This window comes from Lasioglossum baleicum, chromosome 2 (genome assembly GCF_051020765.1).
Source record: "Lasioglossum baleicum chromosome 2, iyLasBale1, whole genome shotgun sequence".
In the NCBI taxonomy this organism is placed as follows: Eukaryota; Metazoa; Arthropoda; class Insecta; order Hymenoptera; family Halictidae; genus Lasioglossum; species Lasioglossum baleicum.
Window position 1 is genome coordinate 21,608,026 of NC_134930.1, and position 14,579 is coordinate 21,622,604.

Genomic DNA, 14,579 nt, shown 5'->3' on the forward strand with positions numbered 1-14,579 from the left:
ATTGATATTTTTTGACGATATAAATGGAGTGTCATGGCGGCCCACACTTCATAAGAACTCCTAAGAAGGTCATGTAGCTAATAAACGTAAGAACCTTAGACCATGCATACTTATAGACCCAGAACAGGTATAGAGGATATACATAGGACGCAGTGTTCCAAGATAACGGAATACATATCTGATGTTCACAACTGACGTTACAAGATGATTCACAATGGTGGATAAAAAATGGCGATATAAAAGCGAGGTGTACAAGTATATTTATGCATTATTTCGTAAATATAGATTATTTCGTATGTTTTTTAATGCATTTATGGCTTACGAAAATTTTCAAGAAATGCTATATAACATAATATTCGATAGAATTATAATAATAAATAATACCAGAGTAAAGTAAAATGAACGAGTAATAAAATAAAACATATACATATATATATATTACAGTGACATCAGATTTCCCTTTCCCTCCAACACTTTATCTTCTCGACACTGCGACATTCTCAACAGACTATAGCACATTGTCCACAACCAGCATCTTGTAATCTCGGAACAAAGCATGTTATCTGAAACCAGATCTATACGTTCACGAGGCGTCCACTTCTGGACGCAAGCGTAGTCCAGCGTAGTCCGCAGTAGTCCGGGAATCTGTGAAGGATCGTTTGCGTACGGCAGCAACGGCAGCGTTTTACGAGTTGCGGACACAATACGAATGTGGCTTAACAACAGGCATGCGCAGGTCGCTTCGAATAGAGTTCGCCCCACTCCTCGGTTATTCAGGGAGCGTCGTCAGATGTCGCTCAGGTGCTGTCGGAGCAGGTCGCGCCTCTGCCGGCGACTGTGACGATCAATTCAAACAAACGGTGCGCCACTGGCGAGGGGGGTCCCGAACCGTTTCGAAAGTAAAAATACTGCGCGACCCGGGATTTCGTTCGCACGGTTCGCAGACGGATCCGAGGGTAAAAAATCGCGGTGGCACACGGACGGTGTGTAGTTGAATCCGGGGTGCGTACGCGGTGGATTCCGGCCGCGTAAAATGACGTAGGGAATCCGCGCGGAAGTGTGCGTGTGCAGGGTGTGCCGCCGCGCGGTGCTGCGAGAGGAGGTTGTGTGTGGCAGAGCAGCGGAAACGGTGTCGCGGTTGTGTAGGGTTCGGCGCTGCTCGTCAGCGGCTATCGGTGTACACCGGGGGAAATTGGCCGTGGCTTCGCCAATGGATGCCAGGCAGGAGGAGACGCCATTTTGATATACGGGCGCACGTCAAGCGTTCCGCTCGCCTCCGAGGGAAAACGCGCTCTCCGCTCTCCGCTACGCGAGAACTGATCCGGTGCCTGTGTGTTCAGCCGCGTCCGGTGGTCCGCCGCGCTCTCTCGAATATCGCCGATATACGCGGTCGGGACGCGCCGAGAGAGAGACGGGGTTATCGTGGGTAATAAGGCGCGCGTGGCCGAGCGACGTATACCGAGCCGAAGCGTTTCGTTGACAAGTGACAGGTGAATCGATCGCGGACCGCGGGCCCGCGAGGAAACTCGCGTTGCGGCCCCCCGTGTTTCCATCGCGCTCGCTCTCTCTCTCTCTCTCTACATATATATGTATCTTCCTCTCTCTCGCACCGCGTACGTACGTTCTCGCTCGCTCGTTCTTTCTCTCTCCGACTTACTCGCTCGCTCGCGCGGGGTCGATCGGCAGTGAACTACTGTGTGTGGAAGCTACTACGTGTACGCCACGAACCCGAGGATTCGGATTTTTCCCCACGCGTGGCCAGTTCACGGCGCGAGGGCCACACGCACCTAGTCTCTCTCTTCCCTCTCAGTGTGTGTGTATATATCACTCCGGGTGTGTATATATATGTATTCGACTGTACGTGTGTATATATATATACATACATATATATATATCTCTCGGTGAACCGATTTTCTCCGGGTGTGTGCGTGTGTATACGACAACCACACAGAGAGAGAGACTGACTCTCAGAGGGAAAAGCGAAGAAGAAGCGGCGGTGGTGTGTCTGGTTTTCGCGCGCGCGCCTCGACACACACAGAGAGGCCACCGGCCGACACTTCGGGCCAGGACAAGACGACCCGATGTCGGGAGCGGGTCGCGACCCCGTGTCGACCCGCGGTCGTCCTCGTCCTCGTCCTTTCCTGTCCAACGTCGCCGTAGCCGCCGTCACCACCGTCAACATCACCTCCTCCTGTCTCGTGCCACCAGGACGCTCCTGGCGTAAATGTGCTCTCATGAGCGCCCATGTGCTGCTGCGCCTGTTTCTCCGACCGCTGCCCCTGCGTGCCCTGTAAACCCAGAGCACACCCCGATTAGCACGCCCACGCACTCTACTCGATCGCGAACATGGCCAAGATCCTCAACAAGGACCCCGTCACCTACGAGAGGGAGAGGGAGAACTTTCTGAAGGACCTACGTCACTTTCACGAGACCAGAGGGTAAGGGACTCTTTAATCTTTTCTTCTTCTCCATCTCTCTCTCTCTCTCTCTCTCTCTCGTTCGCTCATATACACACACACACCATATTCTCACGATTTATTCGATTCCTCCGTCCTTTCAAAACTATTCTTACTCGGAAGAGAAAAGAAAGTTCGTCGCTGCTCGCCGTTCGAAAGTAAAGCGACTTTGGCGTTTCTGCATAGAATGTGGACACGAAGTTGAGGTTATGTACGGCCCCGAGCCTCGAGTTTTCCAGAGACTCTCTCGACATAAAGAGAGACTCTTTGTGGCTATGCGCGATTTGTTTGCACGTGTCTCGCGTGTTTTCTTTGTCGACGATAAGTATCTCGCCGCGATTGAGGTTAGGCGTTCGATCCGATCTAACGATATTGCGATGAACTTGCTCATTTTTTCTCCCTCTTTCTATATCACATCTCTCTCTCTCTCTCTCTCTCTCTCTCTCTCTCTCTCTCTCTCTCTCTCTCTATATCACGTACTCTCTTCGCGTGTGCGTATGTGTTTGACGATTTATGCGTCGATCCCAGTTGTTATGTTCATTGTAAACGCCACGTTGTCTCTCTCTCTTTCTATATCTATCTATCTATCTTCTTCGGATTTCGATACACATAGTGCGTGTAGGTTTGAACGCTCGGCTCAACGAACATCGTTTTACGCGAAGACGCTACCGTTCATTACGTCATTGTTCGCGTGTTTTATTCGATTCGGAAATGGAAACAAAGCGTTCGGAATTGCACAGTGTAGTCGTCGTTCCAGCGAGGATTCGAATAACGCGATTCGAGAGATGTACTTACGAGGCACAATGAGGCGTTTCGCCTGAAAAGTCGGGAAAAATTATTCTAGCGTTATTCGGGGATCAAGGTCATAATATTATAGGTCGTTGAATTCGTCTTAACGGCTTCCGTAATATTATGAAATCAAAATTATCTTTATCTTCTGTCGAAAATTTTTTGTTTCTTATAGATTGAATTTTGATCGTTTTTTTTTTCTCACTCGATTTGCAGGACTTCGTTCAAGAAATGCCCAAAAATCAACGGGAAAGATATAGATCTGTACTTGCTGTACGTCGTCGTCACCGCCCACGGAGGATGGATAAAGGTGAGTCGATTTGTTTGAATTTTTAGTTCAGTTTAACCCTCTTCCGTCCCTCGTTTCACCAACTGAACCTGTCCTCGATGTGAAATTGACGCGGTGGTACAAAATCGATGAAACAACAAAGTACATAAACAGTTTCTTTATTCAAATTGATGAGTTAACATTTACATCTTACATTTATTTGCAAATAGCAGAACAGTGTAACTTATTTCGAGAAAGCTCTGTGTCAGATTGACACGAGAGATAGACGAGAGTTAAGAAATGTTGTTTATAGTTATTTCCACGTTTGAATGTGGGAGTTCGCGAAATGATTTTTGCGAAAATTGTTGGTTCTCTAAAGAAATGTCGTTCGACCGGTTCTCACTGATTTTTACGGCTAAAATCGATTCGTAGTTCGATCGTTGAACACGCTCGATCGTGTGTGGATCGGTCGCACGCGTGATTAAGGTTAGAAGAATGCGAGAAACGGCACAGAAACGCGGGAAAACGATTGTTCCGTGAAACGGCCGAGTCCAGTGTTGAACTGCGTCCTCGAAGAACGCGCGAGAATCGATCGGTCGAGCGTTATCTCTGTTGCCGGGAACATCTTCCTTGCGCAAGGAAAAAACAGAGGAAACAGTTGTCCTATTTTGGTTACGCGCTACCCTTGCTTCTATCATTTATTCATGCATTCAAAATTCAAAATATCCAATCTTTATACAGCCAGTTTCTCAACTCTGTAGTCCTTCAATTTTTATATTCAAACGGAAAGACAAAATTTATAAACGCAAAGGGTTTTTTACGAACGAATTATTTACGAACGTTAAATATTTCCATTTTTATATAATGTCCGGGATTAACCCCTTGCCGTAACATTTTTTTCACAGTTGCACCGATTAAAACACGTCTTTGTCCCGGAAAATGTCGGGATAATGTTTAAATCTAAATTCAAATTTAACTTTCACATTTCGATTTCTTTGAATGCTTGAATATTGACTAAAAACGACTGTGTCCGACTTCGTTTAAAATCTTCGTCGGGAGTGTGACTCGTTAAAATACGACGAGGGGTTAAAGAATTGAATTTTCTCCGAGGAGTATATTTTGCTCGCGTTGCCACATACATACATACGCAACGGGAATTGTAGTTTGGAAACCGTTCTAGTTCCACGACTAACAACCTCTAATTTTTCTGAAACCATCGTTAAGCTATCGATTATCCCAAGCGTGTATTAGGTTACACATTCATATTTGTTGCTGCTCGGCTTTGCGTCACATGCCAGTTATGTTAACTATTGTATTCCGAACACGTTCAAGTTATATTTTTCGCATTTAAACTCGAGGTACTTCGGGTCTCTCTCGCTTAAGATAATTCATTGGGAACGTGATTTTTATGTAGGAACGCCTGCAGTGTTACCACTCACCGAAACTATTCCTCCGTAAAGAGAAACCAAGGATATTTTCTTTTGCAATCGGCAAAAACGTTCTGTCAAATGACAACGCTAACTCGGTAAAGAAACTGATAAAGAATATAATAACCAGCCTGAGGACTTTGTACATTTATAACGAAGGAAATCAGGTGTAATTTAAAACGGTAAAAACGATTAAAAGTATTTAGAAATGTCGAGTCAGGCTCTTGACGACAATTTCATACAGAATCTGTTGAACATTTGTATTACCCGCTCCATTAAATTCGGATAAAATGTTACCCTTTCGTTATTATTGTTTAAAATTGGATTTAAATGGCAGGATTCGTTGGAGATGTTTCTCGGATGATTTCCCTAGTTACATAACTGGTTCGCGATAAATGTTTATGGGAATATTTCTAGAAAATATGCAGCTCAGTTGGTGTGCTGACAAAGTGACTACACGCACACAGCGTTCTTTCCCCCAGGTTACGAACCACTGGTCTATGTTTTCTTAAGAACCGAACGACGACGGTTCGACGGTCATGTATTTCTGTGGTAGTATGCGTGTACATAAACGGCTGGTATATATGTACTAGCCGGTAGCTCTGTGGCGGTGGAGCTTTTCACCTCTTCTTTCCCTTCGCATCTATTCGCCGGCTTAGCTCGCCGAGTGTCAATGTGTGTTCTTCTTTTTCCCTCCCCCCGGCTTGTGTTCACTTATCCGTCTCGATTTTACGCTAATAGCTTAATGTCGCTAAACACGATAAAAGTTTCATCGAATGAGAGTGGAGGAGGCGCCTTCTCTAGTCCTTTCGAATCGTTCTCTTTTCGTAGCGCTGCACTCGGGATTTTTTATCTTTTTTTGGTTCCGAAGTCTTTTTGTAGGGAATACGAATGAATAGATGACGCTCGCAGCGAAAGCCGATCTGTAGAACGCATTCCGCACAATGAAGAAGCGTCTGGCTTCTTACCTCGTGCTTCAAATCTCTTCTTTCAGCTCTCGTGGCGAACGTCGATGAAAAAGCGCTGGCATATATGTAGAGGCAAGTAACCTCGCCAGTCCGTCATCGAAGTTACCGTCAAGGGTATAACCCCTTGAGAGACGTACATAACCCATACCAGTGGCTCCCAAAGCGGCCGCCACATCACGGAATTCTTAGGGAAAACTGAGGAATCCATCTTGCAGAATATCTTCTCGATCTTCGTCTTCGAACACTCCACATGCTCGCATGTAGATGATATTTTCCGGCAGGAGAAGCGTTCTTACGAACTCGAGGTTAGACATGGAAAAGCATGATGAAATTCTTGAAAAAATACGGAGACACAACATTTTAGAGGAGACTTAAAGAGTATCCTGATGTTTTCAAGCGACGCAGAATAGTTTCGTTCTTTCTGCATTGTGTAATTCCTGCTGTTTTGAAATTTTTCCTATACATAGCAAGCGATACACAACGGTCCGAGTTGTTCGTACTAGGTGTGCTTTCGCACCGGTGATGCCTGACATGCTCGCGCACCTGACACGCGTTACAATGCGTTAGCGACGAACACCTCGAACCGTTATGGCTTTTGATACGTGCGAAATTTTGCAAAATATCGCCAGCAAATATCACTCGCCCGCACGTTACACGACCAGTGTCAAAGTCTAAGACAATCGAGTTGACCTTGAAATCTTACAATTCATAAAATAGGCAGCGCCAGTCACGAGAGTACGCTATACATACGGCTATCAAGCTGTAATGGGCTAATTAATACGGGTTACTCTCGGTTGGTCGACAACTCATTTCGCCGATACTGTTTTCATCGACGATTTGACCGACAGAAACTTTCGTCGACACTATGTATTTATCTATGTACACGGTCAAATCGTCGATGAAAGCTGTGTCGGCGAAATGAGTTGTCGACCAACCGAGGGTAACCCAATTAATACAACAGATTTCTATCTAGACCGCGGATTTTTATGCAAAGTAAAAATCATCTGGATATTTTCCGTCTTTTGAACATGATCCAGTCTACTTATAACTAGACAGCGGATCGTTATGCAGAATAAAAATGTTCTATCTGAATTACAACAGACTGGAACGAAGTAAATGCATAAAATCCGCAGCTATCAAGATGAGGAAAAAATTGTACATCTGAAAAGTGAGATAAAAACGCGTAGAAAAACAGTGGTTGACGTAAAGCTCTGAAGTCTGCGGAGCTGGCCGGGTTCGATCACCGGTTCTCAGGTGTCCACTGTTTACCGGAACCGTTGGAGAACGCAGGTGCTCGATTGGCGAGAGGATGGGCCCGGTTTCGGAAACCGGCGATTCCGTTGAAAATCAGCGTACGGAGACAATACGGAAGTTGACGCAAGGTCAGGGTCACTTGCAGAGGCACTGTTCGAGGGGCGGGGGAGGGGGGGGATAGATCATGAACCGAAGGTGGGAAGAAGGTGCGCGCGGGACTGAATGTAGGGGGGAAAGTGATCACGGGAGTGAGAGAAAGGAACGATGGGAAAGGGAGTCGGAGAGAGGGAGATCGAGAGAACGCGAGAGAGTCGGGCGGTGGTGGTGGACGTAGTGCTGGTCGAGGGCTTCCCCTCAACAAGTGTGATCGAAGCTTGCTAGACTATATAACCTGCGGCCGGGTCGCGACTACGCTCAGAATGCGTCGCGGAGTGCAGTTCTCCGATTCGTCGAACGGTGACGTCACTTTTTTGCCGGACGACCGGCGCGGCGGACGCACGCGGAACAGAAACTTGGTCGCCGCCGCGACACACTCGGATGACTCACGGGGAAAGTCCTGGGATATGTTCGCGAGGCGACGCACAGTGCTCGATAAGTATAGAAAACGGGACGGAATTTTTCACAAAAATTATTAGAATTTTTCTTCCGGCCTGAAATATTGGGTTACCATGGGTTCGTCGACAACTCATTTGACCGACAATAACTTTCGTCGACACTATGTTTTCCTCGACATTGTGAAATGGTCGACAAATAATTTCACCGACACTATGTTTTCATAGACACGGTCAAATTGTCGACGTCTGCTGCTCTTTCATCGACAGTCCGTGTTTAGCGACAGGTTTGATTCGTATTTGCTAATGTTGACTAATCGTTATTATGTATCACTGTTATGTTCTAGACGCAATGCTTGTATAATAAAAAATAAAGAGAAGTATGTACAAAGCATTTCTTCAAATAAACAAACTTTATTAATAGATACACACAAATGAACAAAAATCATAATATTTCATTTAATTTCAAACATAATTGTGTAAATACATATACATAATTTGAATGAACAGAACGAATGCTACGCATATACATATACAGATTAAAAAACACAACAAAACTGTACAATAATTACATAAATATCAAGTAATGAAATCAAAGCGATGTACATATTTTGTGCTAAAGCCTTTAAAAGATCCACATCACTGTACATTTCTCGGCTCTCTAGTATTTTTCTAATACGTCGACGAAAACATAGTGTCGGTCAAATTATTTGTCGACCAAGAAATGTTTAATTTTCGAGTTGAGCTAGTTCCGAGTGCAAAGTACAAATATTTTGAATAACGGTACAAAGGGTTAACAGGTGCATTCAATTCCATTATTCGCGAATAAATTAAATTATCAAGCGACGATTGTCCCACTTTTTAGAGAAATTCGTGATCCAAGATCTAGGGATCTTACGTGTGGACAGTGTGGAGCATAGTGTGACGTCTCGGCGATCTAACGGGTCGAAGTTGAATGTTGTTGATCGTAAACAGGATGTTCGAAATCACGAGTTAACAGTAGAATATTGATCTTATCGGAAGATATACGTACGGTATATCCGCGAACTAATTGGGACCGAGGTGGTTCAGGAAGCGCCGCCGGAGTACTCTGATATTTAAGTTTCAATCGAGCGAGTACCAGAGTACATACTCGGATATAGATTAAATTACGTGCTGTTTGTTACGAGGACTGTGCGTACTTAGCAGGCTAATTAGTAAGTTCCTTACTTACTGTTTTCTACGAAAGATAGAGTGCGCAAAGATACCAACTTTGTCCGGAAACAATTGTTTTTTAGTTCTTTCGGCGATAAGGAGGCAGTTAAAAAGTTTCGTGCACGAACGAGGACTTGCTAGGAGTCGGTACATATTACATACTTTTCGGCCGAGTTGCTCGCCGAGGAAGGGGGATGGAAATGATCTCTCGACGCGTTTGTACACTGAATTTATCGCGGCGCGGCGTCGCGAGGCAAAGTCACTCTAGTTAAACAGTAATCGCCGTGAAGTGAAAGTGTGCAGATAGAAATTATTGGCGGAGCCGATGTAGAATGTACATCGTGGTGGTAAAACGATTGGATAACCCGGGCCTCGGTTCCTTCGAAGGTACAGGGTGTTCACGCAGTTATTAACAACCATTTTTCACCGATACAGGAACATTCCGAAACATTTTCTAGGAACATCTCCGAAATTTTAAATCGCAACTGCATCGGCACCCTGTACGCGTTTAGCAACCTGAAGAATTACTAGAACGGGATCATCATTTATTTTGAACAAATTTATTCCTTGATGTTGTTACTTAATCTTATGTTAAATCCCAAAATCGTTGCACATATATCTCGACAGCTGACATTTCGGTCGTCATTTCCTGCCTTGCAGTGCTTTCTAACCTTCGAATTCTTTTTTCGTCGTCGCATCAAATATGCAAAATCAAAGTACGCATTTCCAACATCTTTTGCAAACAGTTCTGTGCTGTTTACTTAACTTTTTATGCGGTGTAAATTTAATTTCAAGTGAAGACTTGCTGGTATAAAACAGAGACTCGAGAAACCGCAACAGATCATAGAACAAAATGTCATAATTTATGCATAGCACTTTCGGTTTCGTATTTGCCAGTGCGGTATGTCCCCGCGTGAATGCAACATGGCCGCGGAAAAAGTTGCGTGACGGGAGTTTTGTGCATTCGCCGCAATAAAGGCGGTGTAAAGGTCAGCGGGGAAGTTAACAGTAATAACCCGGCTGCAGAAACAGTGATCAAATTATTGCACGTGTGACGGTAGCCACACCTAGTTGAAAATTCAGGCTATTGATTCTGTAGATTAAGCGGAATGCGCTTTCTCGTAATTGGTGATAAATTCTTGTTCGCGGCTGTGAGTGAAACGAGAACACAATAAAGCAAAAATTAACGGAACACGATAGAGTGTGGAGGTTCGGTCACGCTCAAAGGCCTCCTTATTATTTCAGTTACAAAAATATTTCCGCCATATTGAAATGTGCGTTGCGCTATTTATACCGAGTCGAACAGATGGAAACGGTAAATGTCGATCAAAGTCGCGCACGAGCCAGATTCGTAGTTCCGGCACGGCGATAAAGTTTCCTGCGAAATGCTTCATTTAGGAGCGAGCGCAGTTTTCTTTTTCTATCAAATATTTTCCACTAAATTATTACTAGACCGGTAAACGGTGAAACCTCGCGTTCGAATTACAATAAAGCATACGATGGAATCGAGTACGACACTGTTTGCGCCCGGATATCAATATATTAAAATCATTAACGGAGGAAATCAAATTCAGCTCGATTCCATTCTGTGCAAATTTTATCGGAGCGCGTGTCGGTGAAGAAATATGAACGGATGGAATTTTGAACAAGAAGAATACAAAACATGTCGATACATCGGGTAGCAGGTTTATTCTTAAAAGCGCCGAAAAGCCCAGAAATATATTCAGGAGGCGGAGGCGCTCGTTTCTTGCCTGCTCACATGTCGGTTCACTGTTGCATACTAAGCGGCGTCGAGTTCGTCAGGGGGCTCTCTCTCTCTCTCTCTCTCTCTCTCTCTCTCTCTCTCTCTCGCCTAATCTAAATATTTTATCTTAAACTCTCGAAACCGCTGGCTTGGCTAGAAAATTAATCTGCTTCACAATTCCTTCGCCGCCAAGCGCGAGGGAATATAACATAACCGAAGACGAAACTTCGGGAGCACTTTAGCCGGCTCCCAGAGCGTTTACGTTCGTCGAGCGCTGTACGAGAACCGGCTGAAAGCTAAGAGGTTAGGAACGGTCTGTTCGCGTCTCGAACCTATTCCCGATGTACAACCGGGGACGAGTTCCGGGATCTTCTAGCTTTTATGAAACGATGGTACACTTTTCGGTAGGAAGATAGAACGGCGTAGAAACTTGGAGCTTCGATGAATGACGAACGAAATGAAAGAAGATCCTCGACCTGGAAATTCTATTTTCATTTTAGGGACATGTAAGCATACACTAATACATACCACTGAAATAAGATTTTATTTGTTCCCTCTTTCTCTTGAAATTTGCCTGCAAAAATTAAAGATTCCATAAACATCTGCTGTCTAGTTGGAAGCAGGGCTTCGAAGTCGGTAGACAAAATTCTTAAGGTGGTAGTATACCCTCGGATTGTAACTAGTAAAGGACTAGAATCTTACTAGATTTTGGGTCGAAACCATGTCGAAATATGGGTTTCCGCGCTTCGGTTGTTCGACCTTATTTGAGCAGATTTTGGGCTGGGTGAGGGCTCATTCTAAAGAGGAAGGTTCATCACAGTGCGCTCTTGGGGTATTCGAGCACCTCGAGTACCTCCCTTGTAACGACAATACGAAAAAAACGTCCAAGGAAGACACGACCAAACTTGAAGAGACAAATGTTGTGGGATATGAAAAATTAGTCTGAAGATCAGAATTGGAAAGGCGCTAAGATCTAGAGAGAATCTAACGACGAGGAAATCTGTTCACGAATTCGTGAAACTCTTCGACCACGCTTTTCAAGGAGTATTTATTCAAACACATGTTTCACGTTTCACGGTATGGTACAATCTGAATCCAAATGTTAATTACAAGCGAACGTCGGTCGTTAACAACACAAATCGATCGTCGGCACGCAACGACGACCAGTGAGACGTTCGCCAGATCGTCCAAGCTGGTCGCCGACGATCGATCGGCGCCGACACCAACGTATCTAACATCTAATGCCTACACCTCGGACAAGTACAAAAATCTATCGGGCATTGTGACGTCGTGGAGTCCGCGTCAGCAGCCAGTCGAAAACATAGGCGTAAACCATGCGGAAAATAAACCCGGCGAGGTTCTCCGCGTTCCGCCGGTGTGTAACGACTTGTCAAAGACCCAATGGCGGAACGTTCTACCGGTTCCGGCTAAGAAAAAGACGACGCTCTAAAGTGGTAGGAGGAGCAGGAGGAGTGGGGGTGATAGGGGTCGAACGAACGAACAAACGAAAGAAAGAAAAGAAAAGGAGAGAGAGCGCGTGGGGGTGGGGGACAGAGAAAAGGTAAAGAGGTAGAACTCTCCGAGGAAAAGGACCGGAGAGAATCTGGCAGCCGCGAGACGGATCCGCAGAAAGAAAGAGCGACGGGAGGGAAAGCGCGTTGACGCGGTTCACGCGGAGTGTCCGGCGGGGCTCTCTCGACTCGTTCAAGGGCGCGACTAGTATAACGAAGTGTTCGGCAGCGGTCGAATGGGCACGCACCGTAGTCTGGCATTGGTCTGCTCGCTCTACGCAGTGCGTGCTGCGAGGAATCCGCGACGAACTCGGTACATACATAATGCTGACTCAGTCAGGTGCTGCGGCGCCTTGCATCGTTTCGAAGTGCCTGTAGAAAGAGAACTAGAACCGGGGAGTCGGAGATGAAGAGAGAAAGAGAAAGATTCAGAGAGCTGGTAGTAGGAGGAGGAGGAGGAAAGACGACGGAGCGTCCTGGAGGTACACACGTATACAGGGTGTCTGAGAAGACTGATGGAATATCCAAACTGGATACAATAGATTGAAACGGAGAAGGATTGCAGAGACTGTCATCGTTAACAATTTTGATGGAAATGCGTACCGCGATCGGACACCCTGTATAGCGAGAAAGAAATTGCAAAGGGGACCAGAGAGAGAGAGAGAGAGAGAGAGAGAGAAAAGAGACGGAGCAGCGCGAGAAAGAACGGCGGCGAGCAATGAGAGAGAGAGAGAGAAGAGAAACGCAGGAAATATAAAAAAGAGAATGAAATGGACAGAGAGCGCGGAACGAGAGGGGCAGCCGGGTGCGGGAAGAGGAGAGGAGACGGCGAGCTTGCTCGCTCGTTCGCTCGCACCCCGGCGGTGAGCCACGGTCGATATGGCAACGCCGCGCCCTGCCGCACGCATACCGGCATCGCCGGCCGCCCAGTCGTCGCACAGACGGCAACGCTGCGCTGCTAACTTGCGGGGGAGAGGGTAACCGGGCTCTCACACATCGAACGACGAGGAGAGCGACCTCATGCCCTGCACACATGTGCACCCGGGGACACCAAAGCGACCGAGACGCCTGGTTGGCCGCGCTCGCGCTCGCTCGCTGCCTCTCTGCCTCCGCTATAGCTGGCTGGATGGCTTGCTCGCTTGTGCTCGTGCCTGCCTGCCTGCCTGCCTGCCTGCTTGCTTTCTTTCTTGCCCGACTCCCGACGACTGTACTCCGGCTGTCCCACGCACGCGCTTCGACGACCAACACACCACCGGCCGTGTCCAAATTGGCGATGTACTTTTCACTTGAAGATTCTTTCTTTCACCCGCCGCAAAAAATAGGCATCTGCTCTACCCCCACCCTCCGATGCCCAATAGTCAACGCCGCGCGTTCTGGCCTACGGGATACAATCAATCACGCACGTTTTTCTCACGTAATATTTATGTAATGGTGAACGCCGATCTCGAAAGGTGTACGCACCGATGAACACTCTGGTTTTGGAAAGTTCATAGACTTTGTGCGAGGGCTAGCTCCTCCGATAGGGTTGGCTAGATTCGTGGCTTTGGGATGCGAGCCCTCATACGTTGAACCTCAGAGCGAACACTTTTAACCATTCTCTGTCTCTAGGTGCTGTTCAACCCTTGCGTAGCCGCCTAAAATATAGAGATCGCGTAAGGGCAGCTGAATTATGTATTTACTATTTCGCAATAGTAAATCATTTATCAATGTCGTCCTTGAAATTTTCTTTGCTTTCCATCCCCCGATGGTTTTGCCATAATACATACTCCTCCGTGAATCTGGGTCACGTCCAATCAGAAGATCTAGGACATTTGCCGTTTAATTGAAGCGCTTTTCGAGATCAATTGTTGTCAACGCTTTTCAGAGATTTCAGCAATCTAGCTTTACCAACTCTTTAATATAACGAAACCGTGAAACTTATTTCCTGTACTAATACGACGAGTAAGCGTTTCAATTTGAAACACTACTCCGAAAAAAATTGGAGAAACGATATTTACTGTAATATAATGTAGACATTTAACGCACGAAGACGTGAGAAATGGTCACTTTATAAACGCACAAAGGCTTATTCAAGTGTTTATTCAAATTTGGAATGATATTGCATAATTCTTCGTAAGTGCATCCCGGGAACAACTACGCGACGAACACCGTCGAATAAAAACATATTCAACAACGTCAGTGACTAGCTAAACAATCAATCACTGTTATTAATAACCTTTAGCTGGCGCGAACACCGAGTGTATTCAGCAAAATGGAAAACGAAAAAAAAAGAGTCGCTGCTAATAGATACACACAGAGAATCGGATCCTCTCCGCATTTTCCATTTCGAGCAAGCTTCGAAAAGCGAATCGCATTTACGTTAGCGCAACGTTTCTTACGGGCTGCGTCCAATCGAGTTGCCGCAACTCTAACCATCT

At 45.9% G+C, this 14,579-nt stretch overlaps 1 protein-coding gene across 5 annotated transcripts in view; it reads left to right on the top strand.

Moving 5' to 3' along the window:
- The first annotated feature begins 863 nt into the window (after positions 1–863).
- The window catches only part of Bap170 (Brahma associated protein 170kD), a 61,612-nt gene continuing 47,896 nt past the window's right edge, over positions 864–14,579 (top strand). For 3 of the 5 annotated variants that reach the window (XM_076441364.1, XM_076441369.1, XM_076441401.1), the window contains exons 1-2: positions 865–2,438; positions 3,462–3,555. In XM_076441364.1, coding sequence (XP_076297479.1) covers positions 2,347–2,438; positions 3,462–3,555 — 186 coding nt within the window. In that variant the 5' untranslated portion in view covers positions 865–2,346. Of the gene's footprint in view, positions 2,439–3,461; positions 3,556–14,579 lie in introns of all 5 variants that reach the window. The other 2 variants (XM_076441380.1, XM_076441390.1) reach the window with 1 other exon arrangement.